Source organism: Limulus polyphemus, unplaced genomic scaffold (assembly GCF_000517525.1).
Source record: "Limulus polyphemus unplaced genomic scaffold, Limulus_polyphemus-2.1.2 Scaffold200, whole genome shotgun sequence".
NCBI classification, from domain to species: Eukaryota; Metazoa; Arthropoda; class Merostomata; order Xiphosura; family Limulidae; genus Limulus; species Limulus polyphemus.
In genome coordinates, this window is record NW_013665810.1 from 334,621 (window position 1) to 353,712 (window position 19,092).

Genomic DNA, 19,092 nt, shown 5'->3' on the forward strand with positions numbered 1-19,092 from the left:
ATGTTTTATAGGATGATGGCTCAATGACTGTTAAGAGAGTGGTCCTTTGTAGATTTGTTTAAGTGCATATTTCAAGGATGCTACCTATGGCCTTGTTACATTGATACTCCAAACTAACTTAGCAGGTTGGCAATATTAGGAAGGAATGTTTAGTATTTTTGTGGTAGATCAGAGACTGTAAACTGTTCTGATGATAAAGTTGGTTGAAATGGGTTTTTAGACTAATAAATTAATCAGTTCAGCATGTCTTCATTACAACTATCTGGAATTGGCTATTGCTATAAACCATTTTAAAGAAAATAAATTTGAGAAGAAATAAATCAACATATATAACTAAAAAGAATTTATACTAAGTTTCAAGTACACTATTAAATCACCAGGTAAATAATATAGCAAGATAAAAAAAAAATCATATAACAATATGTGTAAACAATCATTAAAGGTAGGTTGACATCTTTATTAAATGTAAGACTCCTGTCATAATTTTACTCATCCAGAAAAAAAAATGTATAAGGATAATCCTGTGATATATCTTTTTAGTATTGTATTAGATGTTGGTATTAATACCAGTGTTCATGTCTTTTGTAATCTCTACAGATGTACATGAAACTACCAAACTGTGTATATGAAAAGAACTGTAAACTGGTAAACTACAGCTGCTATGGTTATGTTAAAACATTTTATGTAACAAGACAAAAATTTGATGGCAGTTAAGTACAATGGAATCTTTCTTGTATAAGAATAGCTCTTACGAGATTCCACCTTTTGTTTTTGAATTGAAATTTCCAATGATAGTATTCCCAATTTTCTGTAATAACACGTGTACCAGTCTAAGTGCTTATATCTGTTGTATTTAATAGGATTTTCTTGTACTTGTTTTTGGTTTGTGGTGTACACTAGAGTAAAATATAAAAATTGTAAGAAAACATGCAGGTTATATCATCAGCATGCTTATTACCAGTTATCATGTTTCTGGTTCAAAAAAATAAACCTACAAATTTGTTTGAATTTAATGTAACTAAACCACCTTATCTAAAAACCTATACAAAATTTCAGTAGAGTAGAAGACTGATGCTGACTTTTTAAAAGCTAAAATCTCATTTGGATGCTATTATCATACTTGGAATTATTTTTTAATTTTTTTCAATAGAGGGTGTTGTGAGCAAATGGTACATTAATTATTTGATGCTAAAAGCAACTTACTCTGTGCATGAAAATATTCTGGTTTGACTACACATAGTTTTACTCATGCTTTTGTTTAAATCCCAAAATGTTTGTGAATCACCCTTAGTATAATGTTTTAACTTGAGATAATTAGATATGCCCTAGTGTAGTTGGTTGCTCTACAAATATACAATAATATTGTGAAAATAACTCCCGCACTCTTGTTTCATTTAAAAGTAGTTTTTTTGTCATTGTTCTATTGTAGTGCCATCTAGTGGTAACAACATAAATTGCAAATTAATTTCACTTTGATTGTTGTAAAATTTAATTGGAATATATCACTTGAAGGTAATTGGACAGTTGGTTTTTCTGTCATGTTTAATATTAAACAGCAATCTTATTGCAACAAGGTTTGTAGCACATTTATAAATGCAAGGGACACAACAGTTACTGAAATTTGCACTCTCCCATGTTGTTTTCAAGGAAATTGTAAAATTGTATGGGAAAACTGAAAATTTCTTAGGTATTTGAAAGACCATTCTTCTGTAAAAGACAGTAGCACTTTTAGGCAACTTGAACCTACAAAAACAATTTTTTTTGGTTGAAAATAATTACCTATTCATATTGTACATAATTCTGTATATGTGTGAGTGGATTCTTCTAATTGGTGGTTATCAGTGCTTTGATGACCAACACTCTGTTATGCTGACTACTGTTCAGAGCAACACACTGTTATTATCTGCTTTTTACAGCAGTACAATTATGTGAAGATTACAGATATGTAAAAAAACAACAGAAAAATGTGAAGGTCGTAAAATAAAGAAATTAGACTTTTTGACATAAATCACCTTAACAATTTTGTTTTATGTGTTATTGTCTTTGCAACTTTTCCAAATTTGTTTTTTCAAACCAGAAAGAAGCTTGTTGTTTAATGAAAAACAACTGCATTTTTGCATGGTAATTCCCTTAAGTGGCAAGATAGTAAAGTCTATAATTTTCCTGTATGTTTTTACTGTGGTAAATATCAAATCGAGGGGGGGGGGTAATACAAGTAGTAAAATGCGTAATAACCCAAGTTAGCCTTTATATTTCAATACTATTAACATCTGAGAAGCTTTTAAAAATACTATGGAATTGAAGGTGCAGCAACCTCTTGTGAATGATATGAATTCCAAACACATTATTCTATAGTTGTTTTCGTTAATAGTAGGAGAAGTTACACATATTTAATAACCATGATAAGATAACAGTGTTAAAGGTACATATAAGAATGATGTGAATTTTTTCTTTTGTGACAATGTTTAAAACTTTAGTTGAGGTTTTTTGAGGATTATAATCTCATAAATTTGAATATTATTCCTCTGTTTATTTTTTAAGTGTAATTTAGTACACTTGAAATTTTTCAGGTGACTTGCACCAGAATTTGTAGATATTATTATAAACTTCATGTTTATGTACAAAGGATAAGATGGCCGTATTAAAGATAATCAATTTCGATTGCTTCAGTTTTTTCAAAATTTGCTCCTGCTGTAAACATTTGTGTGTGTGTGCGTGTGAAACTAGGTTAGAACCTAGTTGAAAGTAAATGTGAAGTTCATAACCAAAAATGTTTTTCAGAGCGAGAATTAATTTTTGCAATATTATGCAGTGCCAGAAAGCTTAATTGTAAATGAAGCCTTAGATGACTGAATACTGCAGAAAGATCAGAATTATTTTCTCTATTTCTGTTTTTTATGTCATACTTAATGAAATATGAGATTTAAATTCTTTTGTTGTAGTTACGTGGATTACATAAAACCTTTAGAGTGTCTTTGTCACACATGGGTTTATTGATAATTACTTGTACAGGATGTACTTTACTAAGAACCTATAGGCCAAGGTTACTCTGAGATTACATATGTATTGTTTCAGGGATGTGTAACTTCTGCTTGTCTTTAAAAATTTACTTGACCCTTTCCTGTTGTATACTTATATGTGTATACAGTTTTGAGTTAAGGTTCTTAAATGTTTGTGTGTATTTGTTAGATTTTTGCAGTTCAGAATTTTTAAGAACTTCCATGGCTCCCTTGAAATCCTCCAAGGAATGTTTTTTTTAGTGGGGGGGGGGGACTTGTCCATTAGGCAAAGGGCAAAGTATAACAGTAAAACTTTTTGTCCTTCAGACAAATCTTGTTGTCTTTGGCATCAGGTGATATGAATTTGACACCCCTGTGTTTATTACTGGGCTTTGGCTGTAGATAATATGTTAAGTGTTTAGGATCTTACTGATAATATGCTTGTGTTGTTTATTTGTGGCCAGCTTAAACAATTTGTAGACTTTGCATTATAGTTGTGCTTAAAGGTGATGATGACATCACAAGTTATGTTACTTAAAGGTAGATTTAAGTTTTATATTGGTAAACTTAGTTAAGTCTTAAATGTTGGTTTTATTGTACAAAGTAGCACTGAGGCCATCATATAAGGTTAGAACAAGTATTACTTTTAAATCTTTATTTCCAAACTTGGCCAGGTATGGCTGCAAACAATTTATTCATACTTGTAATTAAAAGTTTTCTTTCTTCTAAGTGCTTTGCTAGCCAAATCTGTCGCTGCTTTACTAGGGAGTCTTGCCAGGTATTTGTCCACAGGATGGATGCCAGTTCTGGTTCTATTTTTAAATAATTTGTAAAGACTATTTACTTTATGGTTTGGAACAAAGTATTTTACAAATTGTTTGTTACTTTTTATTTTTTCCATAATTTTTTTATATTGTTACTTTTTTAAAAATACTTTCATTAGTGTCACAGTGTGGAATTTATTTGTCTACCTTCCAACTGTTGTGTAAACAAATCTAGGTGGCTGTTTATGTAGACGTAGTATAATATGATGCCCTTTTATTATGTTCAGAATTCGCAGGTCTTTTAAGAAAAGAAATTTAATTATTTCATTTTTGTTGGATTTGAAATGTGATTAAAGTATCATAAACATAAAATTGGTATTTTTGTTCTTACAGTGCATCTGTATTCAAACAACAAAAACATGAATGTTCAGCTTAGCTGTGTGGAAACATTTTCCAAAACATTCCACAAGTCAAGAAACAGAGCCAAAGAATAATAATGAAATCAAAAATACTTATTATTTATAACATAGGCATGTTTTTGTTCATAAATATAATAAAAGTAATTCGGATATTACTTAAGATAATTGAAATTGATAGTAGGGCACTTATTGTCTATAGAATGGAGAAACTTTATATCATCACACACGGTAGTGATTAACAGATTCTAGCTCAAGTTTTCAGAAGAATCATATGAGTAGACGGTTATTATTGACTATTCATTGCCAAATTTTTCACTACATATTTAATAAATTTTATTAAATTATCCTAATTAGAGAACATTTACCATCATGTGATATTAGCTTAATCAACTAGCATAAATAATGATGCTTGATACGGCTGTAATGATTGCATGAGGTAATGACAGGAAACTGTTAATCTAAAATCCATGGCGTTACTATAACGGAATCTATTAACACTGTTTTTTTTTTAGCTTTAAGTATTTCTCTAATAGGTTATGTAAATAATCATAAATTATTACAATATAAATTAGACAGACACTTTCTTAGTGATGTTGTATATAAACAAGGTTTAATGATTTATTCATCAATCTCAATATGTAATTGTGATTAAAACAGAAATTACAACAAAGGCTGCATTATATTTGGTCTTTATTTCCATTGATAGACTGATATTAGCAGCTGCCAGTAAGAAGAGGCTTCCAAAATGCCAATATTAATTTAATTGCAAGCTTTTGCAGATTTATAAAAAAATTAAATAACAAATAACAAAGCGATTACACTCTTTTATAGTATAATCAAAAGTCAGTTTTTTGTTCTCTCAGAGAGTTAATCATACTTTATAAAAGCACTATGCATTTGCTGATACACTGGTGTAGTGTAACCACATTTGAGAAGTTTGGTGCAACATTTAGCAGCTACACTAGAAAGTATATTAATATAACATGATTAAAGGCCAACGTGTTGAAGAAGTCTTTCAGTGTTCTCCATGGATGTGGAAAACTTCCACTGCAAAAGGACAGTGACAAGCTTTGAAACCACACCTCATTTCTATATGCAGCAGTGACTTCATCCTCAAAGTGAAGGCTGTGGTTATAAAATGGAACCCTCTGACCCAGAAAACCATTGCAATGAAGATGAGTACATCTTCTGGTGTCATTAACAAGGTACTAAACAAGAATGTTAGTGATATAGTCAAGAGTTCATAAGTTTGCATCCTCACCTAAAAAGCAACGGCTGTTTTGTGAGAAAAGATGCGTAAGAAACTAGAACAACAACAATTCTATTAATTGGTTTATCTTTTATAGTGTTTTTGAGTTGTTTAAAAAGTGCTTGCTGGTGGTAGCTATTGAATTAATCCTGTAATTTTCAATACAAGCATTCACATGCTATATTGGAGGTCCTAGATTTGATTATAATAGAAAAACTGGCACTCAACACAGGCTATCGCATAACCCTGAGATGAGGTTTGAGGCTGGCACTTGTTTCTGAGAGGGGAATAATCTGGGAGTGCAAGCTAATAAAAATTGACTTACTATTAATAGCCAGTATGTTAATCCTTTAGATCAGTTAATATAATTTTCATTCAAGATATGTAAAAACAAGGTTGTAACATTATGAAGTTCACTGATATAGCTCTGGTTGACTTAACCTTTGACTTGCGTAAACATGGTCTTGAAAGCTGATGACAGACATCCATGTATGGTGGAAACTGTATCAAGATGTGTGATCTGAGGTTGACATCGCCTTCCTCTACAGAAGATTTTTACAGTGAAAATTGCCATTTTTGAATTGTATATTGTGTGTCATGAAAGAAAAAATCTTCACGTGTTATGTTACAGACACATTTGTTGGGAGATATGGAACTAAAACCACATGATTTCTAAGCAGAAGGTTGTGTCTTTACTATGACTTCATAAAGAATGGAGTGTTATCAATGTCAAAGGTTTTTTTTTCTGTCTAGGCTTGTCTAATCTCTCATTCTAGAGCTGTAGTAGAGCCTTTCATTGTAACAGAAGAACCTGAAACATTGCTAAAGCAAGTTTAATATGTTTCTCAAAAAAGAAAGAAATTTAGATTGAAAGAAACTGAATACAGCTGGTTCAGTCATTTTTCTCACTTCTGGCACAGTTTTGATAGTAGCTATCTTTATGGGTAGTCTTAATTTTCCTAAGGGAAGGTATAAGGAGAGTGTTATATGGAGATGGAATTTGTAGCTGGGTGTGAAGTATCATTGTGTCTGCTTTTTTTTATTCTCTGTTTAATATTCGTAGTGAAGCAAGCAGTGCTGCTGTTTGTTGCATGTACAAAGATCGCATGACAAGCCAGTTTGTTTTTTATTTTGTTCACCATTAAAAGTGTCTATGATGCTGACAGTTATACTGATATACATGTGATGAAATAAACTATCTAAAGACAGCAATGATAGTCACTTAAGTTGGAATGTAGGACACTAATAAAATATCTCGTAATGGACTAGCTCATGTATTTAATGCATTTGATGGTATTTTTTTTCCTGTCCAAAAGGAAGTTTTTAGTTTGAACTTGGATGACATTAAGTTTATAAAAGAACATGTTTCTCTCTGTATAGTATAGTTTAAAAAAATATAGACAATAGCAGAGAACAGTAGTATACACAAACATTAAAAGGAAGCACATGTACAGAAACAGGTTTTCTCATAGGAAACAATTCTTTTAAACAACAGAAAATGTATTACAAAGCTCCCACTTTTATTGACAACTTCTATGTATATCTTAATTAAAATATTTAAATTAGCTCCACATTTAACAAACTGAGATATTATAAAGTTTATGGCCAAAAATATAATTAACAATGAAGGTACCCAACTAATGAAATAATACATTCTAACCTTTATAAGAATGTAACAAATGTATATTTAATTAGCCATATTCATTATGAATTAGATTTTTAGTTTTGCTCTAAGTAGTTAACTTGCTCTGATCAGAAGTTAATATTATTTAATAGGTCTGAATTTACTGAGAACTGAAACTTACAATAGTCTGTCAAACATTAAAAGTTTTTGAAACTTAATTCATATTGCCCCCCTCCCCATTTTTTATTGGCTTCAAAGAATATTTATGTTATATGTAATCCTCATGGGATAATTTTTAAAGCACAAGAATTATTTTGGTGGCTTTTCCTGGAAACTCTTCCAGAAACTATTATCCTTCCAATAAGAAAATTTACAGTATCTAAGTGCTTCAGATGGAGTTTATATAAATAGAGAACAATTTCTTTACTCAGGACTGATTTCATGTGCATATGTCACAAGAAGTAAAATAATTCATTTCAAAAAACAGGTAACTTATTGAGTAGTTAGTCTGAACTCTAAACTGGGTATAAGTAATGTTATCCCAAATGATATGATTTAATTAAACAAGTTACACACTGTAAACTTGTTATAGTGTCTTATTGGAGACTGAGAGTTTAAAATTAAGGTAACATGCAAGTATAAACCAAAGGACAAAACTAGACGGGGTAAAAAAAAGCTTAATGTTAATAACATAAAAAAAACAACTGAATATTAATACTTCTACACAAGAGTTTGTTATTAAGATTATCTTGTTATTTTCAAAATAATAAGGAAAATGGTGTCAAATGTATGCAAATTAAGCTGTTGCATTAAAACATTATTTACAGCTAAGGGTTTTAATGTAAAATTTATCTGTATCACATAGATTTACAGGTTAACTCAGACTTCTGTGTTTACAATAAAGTCTGTATTTTAGTGTTTACAAAAACGATGCCATATTTCAGTTTGTTTTTCTTTTCTTTCTGCTGTTGCTGCTACAAATTTTAGCAAATATGTTGATATATATATATTATGGTTGCATCTTATTGAAGTGGCCTATAGAGTTCAATTCTGGTTTTCAAAATATTACATGTAGAACATTTTTCATATATACTCATGGTGATTATCAGTTATTTTCTGTAACAAACACCTGTTTGATGTGTACACAAGATATTAACGTATCTTTCTTTCAACATGAATGTTTTTACACTAAGTTTTTAGTGTTTGCTATAGTAAGAATTTTTCACTGGAAAATACTTTTGAAAACAATTATAAACTATTATAAAATTAACATTAATAATGTAGAATTTTTTTGTGGTTTTGAACTTGGTGCTACTTGTTATGTTAAAAATTTACATTACTCCAACTTTTGATGTAGTTTTTTAAATAAAATTTGAACAGTTATATAAGCCTAATGAATGGTAAAATAAGTGAGATGAGTGTAATTTGTTTTATGTTAGTGATTTCTTACAATCAGTATAATGATTTGTAATTCTGTAACTGTGTAAGCATTGCTATAGTTACAAATAAAAGTGATATTTTATTTGCAGGAATCTGCATTTCGTTTTTTGAAGTCTGCAATAGAGCCTCATTCTAGAACTCATATGCAGGATAGTGGGAATGAAACATTGGAGACTGCTAATGGATTGACTCGATCAGGTTGGTTAAATTCCATTACACTGTAAAATGGCAATAGTTTGAGCCATCATAGCAGAACATATTCTAATGATCTTTTTCATATATACCCATTGACAAAAACTGTCAAAACTTTTATAGAATACTGTGAAACCTTACTGCATTTGAACCAAAATCAGTTTTAATTTAGGGAACCACAGAATTATAGAGAATAATATATAATTGTAGAATGCTTGACTACATCTCATTCTTGTAATATTATGTTTCTGAAAGTTTTTAGAAGTACTACTGTTGTTGAAAATACATATTCTAATTCTTGAAGTGGTTGATAAACATCAGTATCACATTATTGGTCCAGATTGTTAAACTGGAGGTTAACCAGCTACAGAAAGCCTTAGTGTTAACTGACTACATATTTAGTATAAACAGGTTTATAGTGTGACCTTATTTAGTTGTTGCTGTGGCACCTGTTTTTGGATGTATGTCTAATGCTGCTAGTACTACATCTGAATAATATGCTATATCTAATAGGAAGAGAGGGGATAAAATGATAGAATTCATCACATTGATTATCAGAATATGTGATCAGTACAGATGTATCATTATGAAACATCTTTAAATGTACCAGAATGTATAACATGGTAAAGAAAATAACTTGTATAGATTGAGCAGTAACATATTTCAACAGAAATTTATTTGATATGAAGGAAGCTAGTTCAAAGATCCAGTTAACAACAACAAGGATCATGAAAAGTAAAAGGTAGGAAGTGATGGGCCCTACAAAAACATAAAATTTCCTGCTTGAACTTACTGGTTAACAGATGTTTTTCACATGATGCTACTGAGGGTGAAGCATTTATTGGGTTTCCTAATAGCAACCTAATGATAAAGATTTTGTGATGTTGGCATAAGATCAAAAATTACCTGTAACCTTATGTTTCAACAGCATTCTGATAAGATAACTTGTTATGTATGACAAATTAATTTTTCAATTAATAAAATTGGTGTACAGAAAAAATGGGGGTTAGAAATCTGTCCAATGTTACACTTTTTTTACCATTAGTATTAACATCTCATCCTTAGTTTTGTAACCTTGTGTACATGTCTCATCGACAACTATGGGATGGTTTAAACAGTAAAATGACTTCTGCCTTTTGGACATCCTAAAAAAAAACTTGTTGTAAGAACCACTAACTCTAGAAAATATCTTTTTCAGTTTTTCTGAGCATTTTATTTAATTGACTTTGAGGCAGGTGGCTTGCTGCATATACTGATGTACTTGCAAACATGGGCACTAACAAAAGAAATAAGGAAAAAGATAGAAACAACACAAAGAGCTATGGGAAGAAAAATACTTCATATAACACTACAAGACAGATGGAGAAATGACAGAATTAGAAAAACAACAAACAGAATAGATGCAGTAAGATCCATTCTAAGAACTAAATGGAAACGGGCTGGGCATGTAGCAAGGTATTCTGATAATAGGTGGACATTAAGAACAATGAAATGGCAACTAGGACAGGGAAAAGATCTAAGGGAATGCAAGAGAGAAGATTGAGGGATGATATAGTGGTGGAAGCAGGAATCAGATGGACACAGTATACTAAGAATAGGAAATACTGGACTGGTCTGATGGAGAGCTACATCCAACGAGGGATGACTACAGCTTAGATAGATAAATAGATTATTTTAAAGAACTTGTTAATAATTTTGTAGAATGAGTGTGCTAGAACTTGTGCAGAAACTATACTAATTTGAACAGTAGAGTAATTTAAGTATTAATTTAATTATATTCTGTGCATTCCAAAGAATACTTTTGTTTATTAGTTATTTTGTCCAGAGGGGCAGAGGAAAAACATCCTTGACTAAAGGAGTTCCAAATTTAATTTATTCATTATAATCCTGCTGCTTGGTTCTGGTTTTAATACCCTTTTTATACTGATAAAGACCATTATCTGTTTATTATACAAGATAATCCAAAATATTGATACTTTGTAAAAAGCAGTAACGTGTAATATGGAGTAATGCTGGTTTACACGAGAAAGTTATCTGAAGTTTTTGAGCTTAGCTGAATGTGTCATGAAACAGTAATGATATTCAGGTCTAATAATGTTCAACAGAAAATCCAAACATTTCTGCAAAAACACAAGCTTATGATTGTTAAACAAAGAATAAATTGAACATGTAGCAAATTATATAATAACTGCTGCCAGAAGAACTGCTAAAATTCTATAGTAATAATTACAATTAATAATAAATAGTCTGCATTGTGAATAACAGGCAAACAAAATAGCTTCTCTGACTAATCTGCTTTAGATCATCTGTTGCATATCTTCACTGCTGGTGTTGTTTTTGGCCCTTAACCCAAGAACACCTGATGAGGTAGGGTCTGCTTAGTAATATATCAATACAAAATTGAAACATGTAAAGCTTCATGTACCATGATGTCACGTTTGGCCAATGTAGCTATTACTATTTCAGAAATTTAATATTGTATATTAATCTAGCTAATACTATAAATAACTAAAATATGTATTGAATTATTTAGATTTAATGTTATAAATTACAAAAACACATACAGACTTGCTTCTTATTTAGTATCTGAGAAGTTTCAGCTAGATGTCTAGTGTGAATATGTCTCAGTCCACCATAGTGTTTGATGGTGACCTTGCTAAAGAAAGTCTGCCCATTGGTCAAGCTTGAAGGGGAAGAGGAGGTTTATAAAGAGTACAAACTAAAAGTGACCAGACTGAATGAGCTTAGCTGAATGTGTCGTGAAACAGTAATGTATGTACCAATGTGGTATTCAGATACACTGATGTTTAACAGAAAATCCAAACAAGAACATTGTAATCACCACAAAATTTTATTAAAATGTTGTATGTAATTTGTTGAAATATAAACTTCTACTCGGAAGTTCATGTTTGTGTTCAAAAAGCACTAATTATAAATCGAGGTAGTGAGCTTTAGTTGTATTTGTTGAACTTTTTTCAAGTACTGGATCTGTTGAGTAGATACGTTGGCACTGATATGGCTCAACGTATCTGTATGCTTTGTTAATTTGTATATGTTAATTATGTTAGTTTTCTTTGAGAAGCTGTGTGAGGTATTGATATTCAGGTCCAGTAAATGTGCTGCTTGCTGACAGAAGTTACCAACTATCTTTATGTCCTGTTTAAAAGATGTATGAGCTGAACTGTATGAATTTGTAATCAAAAAATTATGGCTTGTATGAATTCATAGTGTAAAACATTGATAGTTTTTATGATGGGTATTATCAAAGAAGCATGTATTATCATCTGTGTAAATCATTCATTTACCAACATTGTTGAAAGATGTATTATTTGCAGACTTAAGTTTTTCACTGATTTCATTGTGAAGGTTAGGCTGATATAAAGGTTGCTGAAATTAAATGTCTTAGTAGATATAACTGTGAAAGATTTTAACTTTTGTTTGCATTTCATGGATTTTGAATGATTATATATTGATTAATACTTGTCCTTTCTTTTATAATTCTCTCATATTTCTTCAGATATTCTTTGACATACTTAGATTTTTACCTGTGAAAAGGATAAATCTTTTAGGGTGGCTTTTTTGGTTCCAACTATTTACAGGATGACTTGTGTAGTTTCGGGATCAAGAATAACTAAGGAATTATATTATTGTTAGTATTTGTATGAACTGCAAATTGTGCTAATGTTTCAGTATTTTATTTGATAATGTCATTTGTATTGGATTGGACATAAGTATAAATAGAATTACCTGAAGGTTGCAATGTTTGAAGATTGTAACCTTATGAAGTGTAAAATGAAATTTTTTGCAAAAAAAAAAAGTTTTATTTGCAGGATTATCTGCTGGTATTAGGATTCTTTAGTATATTTTTTTTGATGAAGTATATGTGTTAAATCATTAGGTGTAACTTTGTTTTAAAAGAACTGATTGTATTGTTGATTAATTCTTATGGCCATTCAAAATATTTTAAAAACTGATTAGAATTTATTTTTTACTCCAATTTCATGTTAGTAATTTTAAGTAATTACATCAAGATGTTTTTTTTACTATGTTTCCAGTTAATTTTTGAATTTTCACAAAGTTCTTCATTTTATACAGTGTTAAGGTTTCCAGTAATGACATGCTGACTGTGTAAATTTAAGGAGAAGTACGACATTCACAATCTGAGGAAAGAATGTTGTTCATTTCATCATTATTAATGTTACAAGTTGCAGGTAGTAATTGGTTTTAGGTACTTGACCCCAGTAATAGATTCTAGATTAGTAAGTTATAGCATTTATCAATAAATGGAAGAAGGAAAAATACTTTACTTTTGTTAAATGATTTGAGTTTATTTGGAAAGACTGCTGATAAGAAACACACTATAGATAATTTAAATTGATTATATACATCTCTGAAGCCTTAGTAAGGTATCCCAAACATCTACTAGTTATATACTTCAGCCAGTACTTTATATACAAGTCTAAACCATTGCAAGGCACTTGTACAGGTTTCTGTATTACCTATTTAAATAGGCTGGATTCCTAGAAGCCAATGTAGAACATTTGTATAAAAATATTAGCTTTTGTTTATGATGTTGTTACTTCTAGTAACCATGAATGAGACTAACTACATGAAAAACTGCATGAAATTTAGAAAAATTACATGGATATACCTGAATAGAGATATATTTTACACTAATTATAAAAGTGGGAAATTAATAGCTGTTTCAGCAGTGATACTAATATTTACTGATGTAAGTTACCCAGCTATCATAATTTCTTTCAACCAAGCTTTTTATTGTATAACAATAATCCAACATGATATTGGTGTAGACTAGAAAATTACCTAGCTGTTGTAATTTGATATAGAAATTGTTTTTTAGAATTCAAAAGGAACAAAACTGGTGTGTTCCAAGAGGTCTGTACTTGTTTTCCTCACATTTACTCTATCTTTTCAGAACACATCATTTTCAAGCTTTTACCTATAAGAAATAAAAGAAACGTAGGTAATATTAATCATTAGTAAAAATGGAGAGGGAGGGAGGGCTAGTTCTACTTTCATTAGAACTCAGTTTTTTGTTAATTTTTAAATTTTACATTTTTCTTGTCAAACACAGTAAAATAAAATTTATGTAGGTAATAAAACCTACTCAGTAAATGAAAGTAACCTACTAAAAATTTGCCTATTAGAATGACACTGTAATTTATTAATAAAAAAAAACAAAACAACGTCTCTTAAATGTCAGCAACAGGTTGTTAAGAAAAAAGCCAGACAGTTACAGGTATGTGTGTTAACTGACAATGAGATTATATTCTACTTACCATGATCCTAAAAAAGTCAACATTTACAAAGAAGGATCAGGCTTGTTCAAAGGCATTGTTTATTGAATGTTCAGTATCTCTACAGCCTGCCTTGTGCTTCCATTAGTATTATGATTAATTGGATAAACAGACTGCATACAAACATCTACCAAGTTTATTCAAGATTGTTTGAGTTAAAAACTTAATAGTTATTATAATTTGCTTAACAGGTAAAAATGGAACTTGGATTCTTAGGCATATTAGAATTTATTAGTGGGAAACACTAATTATATTTTAGATTTCTTCCAGGAAAAAGAAATTGTCCAATTAAGTTTAGCTTTTAAATGACAATACAAAATCCTATTTTGGCAAGATTTTAATCTCTAAAAGAAGGTTGTTATATGTGAAATAAGTGAGTCCCAGTGTTAGAGAAAATTAGATGACATCATACATGCTGGGGTATTTACACTGCTTCAGTCAGATGCATGAACTTATCGTTAATGGTATTAATCAACTAGTCAAAAGTCATCGAGTCCAACATCTTGTAGAAAGATTTTATGCATATTAAATCAGCTGTCTGATTCACGTCGTCAGCATACAAAGGGATGGTTTCATCTATTTCGTATCACCTGCTTCTGAAGAGAGTCATGTTAAAATGGCTCATCCAGAAGAAAAAGAAAAGAACTGGTCTTTTAGACCTTTTTTGTGGGGTATTTAATAAGATTATATCTAGTTCATTGAGATGAGAAGAAAAATAAGTAATTATTTACAATTTTAAAACTGTTTGGCACATTTTTTGGAAAACAATAGAAATTAAATAATTTTCCCTGTGATTATTTAGTGAAATAATGTAGTAAGTAATGGTCTTTGGACTTAAGGAGGTGTCATCATGTATTACTACAGTGTTTGAATATTTTTGGCTGAAATTCTGAAGTATTGACTGATACTTTCTTCTGATAGATAACATCTGGTTTTATGATTGGTCAGATCTGTTGTAAAGTTGTTTTTTGCCTTAACGTTTCTAGAATTATGCATGTTAATAATCATAAGACTTACAACATCCTCTCAACACATTATGTAATTGTAATTAAAAAACATTATGTTCATGCATTCTTAAATATATGTAACTTTGATATTAATAACGTATTCTACTGTAAATTGAATATGGATAGTGTTTTGGAGTCTATGTTTTCTCAAGGTTAGAAATAACATATTGTGAAATGGATCACTCACCTCAATTTTGAGACAGTTAACAAGCCTTTGTGATGAGTTTTCCATATGTGGAAATTTTATTCAAAAACATTTAAAATAAATTTAGATTCTTTTAGATTCTATTTTATGTTGTAGTTGACTGTTTAGGTTCAAAATCTCAAGGTTATCATGTTTGCTAAATTATCCATATCTGTAGGTCTTAAAAACTTTTTCCTTTCATGTTTAAGTCATCTCAAGCAAACATTTTAAATATAAGGACATATGAGACATGTTATCTAGTAGTTGTTAGATTTTTGTGGTTGATCATAACTGGTAAACATTTAAGAATGGTTTTGCAAACAACCAATTTTTGGAGTTGTGGTAAACGTAAGGGTTTAGATTTTATAAAAATACTAACTGTTTATGTTATCTATACATTTCAGGTTTCCTCAATCTGAAGGCTTCTAGGAAATCCAGCCTACAACATGAAGGAATTGTGTGGGATGGTCAGAGAGGAGGTTATAGTTCTGCTCTAGATAGTAGCTCAGCTAGTACTCGGTCAGATAGCCCTAGTGTTAGTATTATGGGCCTTCAGCACCATATACTTTTACCAGATGCTCCTCGCCTTGTGTCAAGTGGTCAGCCTTCTGCTGTAGACACGCTAGGTCACCCTCAATTGTCTAGACAACAGTCCCCAAGCTTTCCCTTGAATGAGCCACCTCCACCACCTCCACCTCCAAGGGGAGTTCCTGGACCTCCACCAACACCTCCCCGAGGTACAACTCCACCACCTCCCGTTTGTCAGTCACAATATGTTGGAAGTGGTGGAGCAGCAAATAACCAAGTTCAACAGTTTTTCAAAAGAATGTCTCCTGTTCCACCTCCTTCCAGTCGGTCACAGGCTCTCAGCTATGCTTCCTCTGTGTCTTCAGGGTCAACACCTAAACGTGGAACCAGCCCTGTTTCCCTCAGCCGTAGCCCTTTGGTGGCACAAAGTCAACAACAACATCTTGTACAGCAGTTGCAAACCCTTAGCCTCTACTCTGGGAGTGGATCCTCCACTCGTTCAGAACCACCACCTCCCTATCCAGCAGGATCAGCACATAGCCCAGCCATATATTCGCCTCCCTCATATGCTTCTTCCAGTTCTGGGCGACAAAGTCCCACTCCAACTATAAGCAGCAGTGAATACTCTATTTTACCTTTTAATATTCCCCTTCAAAAAAGAACTCCTCCACCAGCCTATACACCACCTATGTCTGCAGGTTCTCCACAACCACCATCTAGCCTAGTAGGAAGTTCTTCAGCCACAGTGGCAACAGTTGTAACAAGTGTTCTTCCAAGGCCTGCACCTTTGCAAGCATGGAGTTTTCGACAATCTAAGTCTCAGTCTCCTATTATCATGCAGTCTGTGAAAAGTACACAAGTACAGAAGCCTGTGTTGCAAACAGCAATCGCTCCAACCTCTCCACCGGTGAGTTCACCACCACCTCAGAATGTTGCTTCTTTATCTTGTTATCCAGTTCAGAATCAGAATAACCCTTCTAGCTCCAATATTCAAGGATCTTCACCTGGTTATCCACAGTCTTTGTGTCAGTCACCTAATCCCCCACCTTATTCTACCTCTTCACAGGGACAGAATTCTCCTGGAGTTTATTCATCATCAGCGGGTACTCAACCAACACCTCCAATATACCGTAACCCAAGTCCTATACCTCCTCCGTATAATCCAATATCTCAACCACAGGACTCTACAGCATTTGTCAACCCTCCTCCATGCTATGCAGTATCTGTACAAACACAGAATGTTCTCAGGCATGAGACCGAAAACCACAATGTGTGGCAAGATGCCAACTTTGTGGGTATTCCTACACAATCACAAGCCACTGTACCTACAACTGATCCACCAAGTTATGCTTCTAGTATTGCAGCTCTGGCTGCTCTTAGAGCAGTACAGTCACCCACCCCTGTTAGCAACAATAATAATGTGCCATGCTATAAAAATGGGGCTTACAGTGCTGCTCCTGTGACAAATGTAACAACAGTATCTCATGAGAGCTGTAGGACTAATGGTGCTGCAGGTCCAACCACCAGTGCTCCAACTTCCTCTTCAAACCTTGTTAATACAGTGGAGAGTATTTGTAACTCTCAATTGTCAGCACTCCCTTGTCGTTTGCAGGGTGATGTTTATACTTCTTCTCAGCATACACCACTTCATAGAAAACCTTCACCCATAGCTATGGATACAGCAAGTTCAGCATCTTGCTCAGCTTCACGTTCTGAATCCCCGGTGTCCTTTATGTCTACTACATCTACATCCTCACCTTCCACTCAGTCAGACTCTACCCATGACTCAGTCCGAGTCCCGCCTCCTCCACCATACAGAACTTCTCAGCAGTCTCCTCTTCCACCCAGAAAAGTTCTTTCCAAAGAAAAAGAGGAGGAAAGACGCGAGTCAAAAGTCCGCAATTACTCCCCTGCTGCATTTAAATTCTTTATGGAGCAGCATGTAGAAAATCTTCTTAAGTCTCATCAACAAAGAGAACACAGGCGACAGCAACTGGAAAGAGAAATGGCTAAAGCTGGACTCTCAGAAGAACTTCAGTGTCAAATGAGGTTAATGCTTCATCAGAAAGAATCCAACTATATTCGGTTAAAGAGAGCAAAAATGGACAAGTCTATGTTTGTCAAAATGAAAACAATTGGAGTTGGTGCTTTTGGTGAAGTTGCTCTTGTTCGAAAGGTGGATACAAACCAGTTGTATGCAATGAAAACACTTAGGAAATCTGAGGTTTTGAAACGCAACCAGGTAGCTCATGTTAAAGCAGAACGGGATATACTTGCAGAAGCAAACAATGAATGGGTTGTTAAGTTATATTACTCTTTTCAAGACAAAGAAAACTTATATTTTGTGATGGACTACATACCTGGTGGTGACTTGATGTCCCTGTTAATGAAGTTTGGAATTTTCCAAGAGAACTTAGCAAAGTTTTATACAGCTGAGATCATTCTGGCTGTCGAAAGTGTACACCGCATGGGCTTTATTCACAGGGACATTAAACCAGATAACATACTCATAGACTCCGATGGGCATATCAAACTGACAGACTTTGGTCTCTGCACAGGGTTTCGTTGGACTCACAATTCCAAGTATTATCAGCGAAATGGTAGGTTTATTAGACAACCTAAATTTTATCAAAACTGTCAGATTGTAATAATAAAATGTAGATAAACTGGTTATATAAAACTTTTTACAGTTAGTTAATAGGTATAATTTGCTTACATGCCATGAAACTTATGGTATAGTAACAACAACAACAATAATAATGAGTATATTTACAAATAGGCATAAAATATATGCATAGTATAATGAGATATTAAGTTGTGACAAATTAAGAGGAATGTGTGATGAAAAAATATCTGCAGTTTCTTGAATTTTATCACAAATTTTAGGCTTTGCCATCTTTCAAGCATTTAAGATGTTAGATTGGGAAAAAAATTGATACGATGTGTAAAAAAATAGTTGTTACAGTTGAAAACAGATTTTTAGTAGGCACTTGTTTAAAACACAATTGTTTATAAGCCAACACTACTTTTGTCAGTAATGGATTAAAAAATGTTTTTTTATTTATTTATTTATTTTTTTAGTGGAAAACTTTGTTTTACAATTTTCTTTGAAGCCCTATGTAGGATTTATTTTACTTCTAGTGTTCCAGTAGAAAAAAGGCCTAGTTGTTAGATGATCATATTGAAAATGCATAGAATTCAAACATTATTAAAGCTTACATATAAGCTGGGTAGTGTGGACTTCAGTATATGTTCAAACTGAAATTTTGACTTAGTTATGTAATTTTATATATACCATGTATTTATTTATTGATTGAAATAATCATATACTAACTACAGTAACAAATTATGTACTATATATATATATA

At 32.1% G+C, this 19,092-nt stretch overlaps 1 protein-coding gene across 2 annotated transcripts in view; it reads left to right on the forward strand.

Annotated features, from left to right (window-relative positions):
• The window catches only part of LOC106478341 (serine/threonine-protein kinase LATS1-like), a 59,456-nt gene that overhangs the window by 25,421 nt on the left and 14,943 nt on the right, over window positions 1-19,092 (forward strand). The window contains exons 1-3 of one of the 2 annotated variants that reach the window (XM_022381921.1): window positions 5,343-5,387; window positions 8,585-8,693; window positions 15,601-18,324. In XM_022381921.1, the coding sequence (XP_022237629.1) occupies window positions 5,352-5,387; window positions 8,585-8,693; window positions 15,601-18,324 (2,869 nt within the window). In that variant the 5' untranslated portion in view covers window positions 5,343-5,351. Of the gene's footprint in view, window positions 1-5,342; window positions 5,388-8,584; window positions 8,694-15,600; window positions 18,325-19,092 lie in introns of those variants that run through there. The other variant, XM_013938879.2, reaches the window with a different exon arrangement.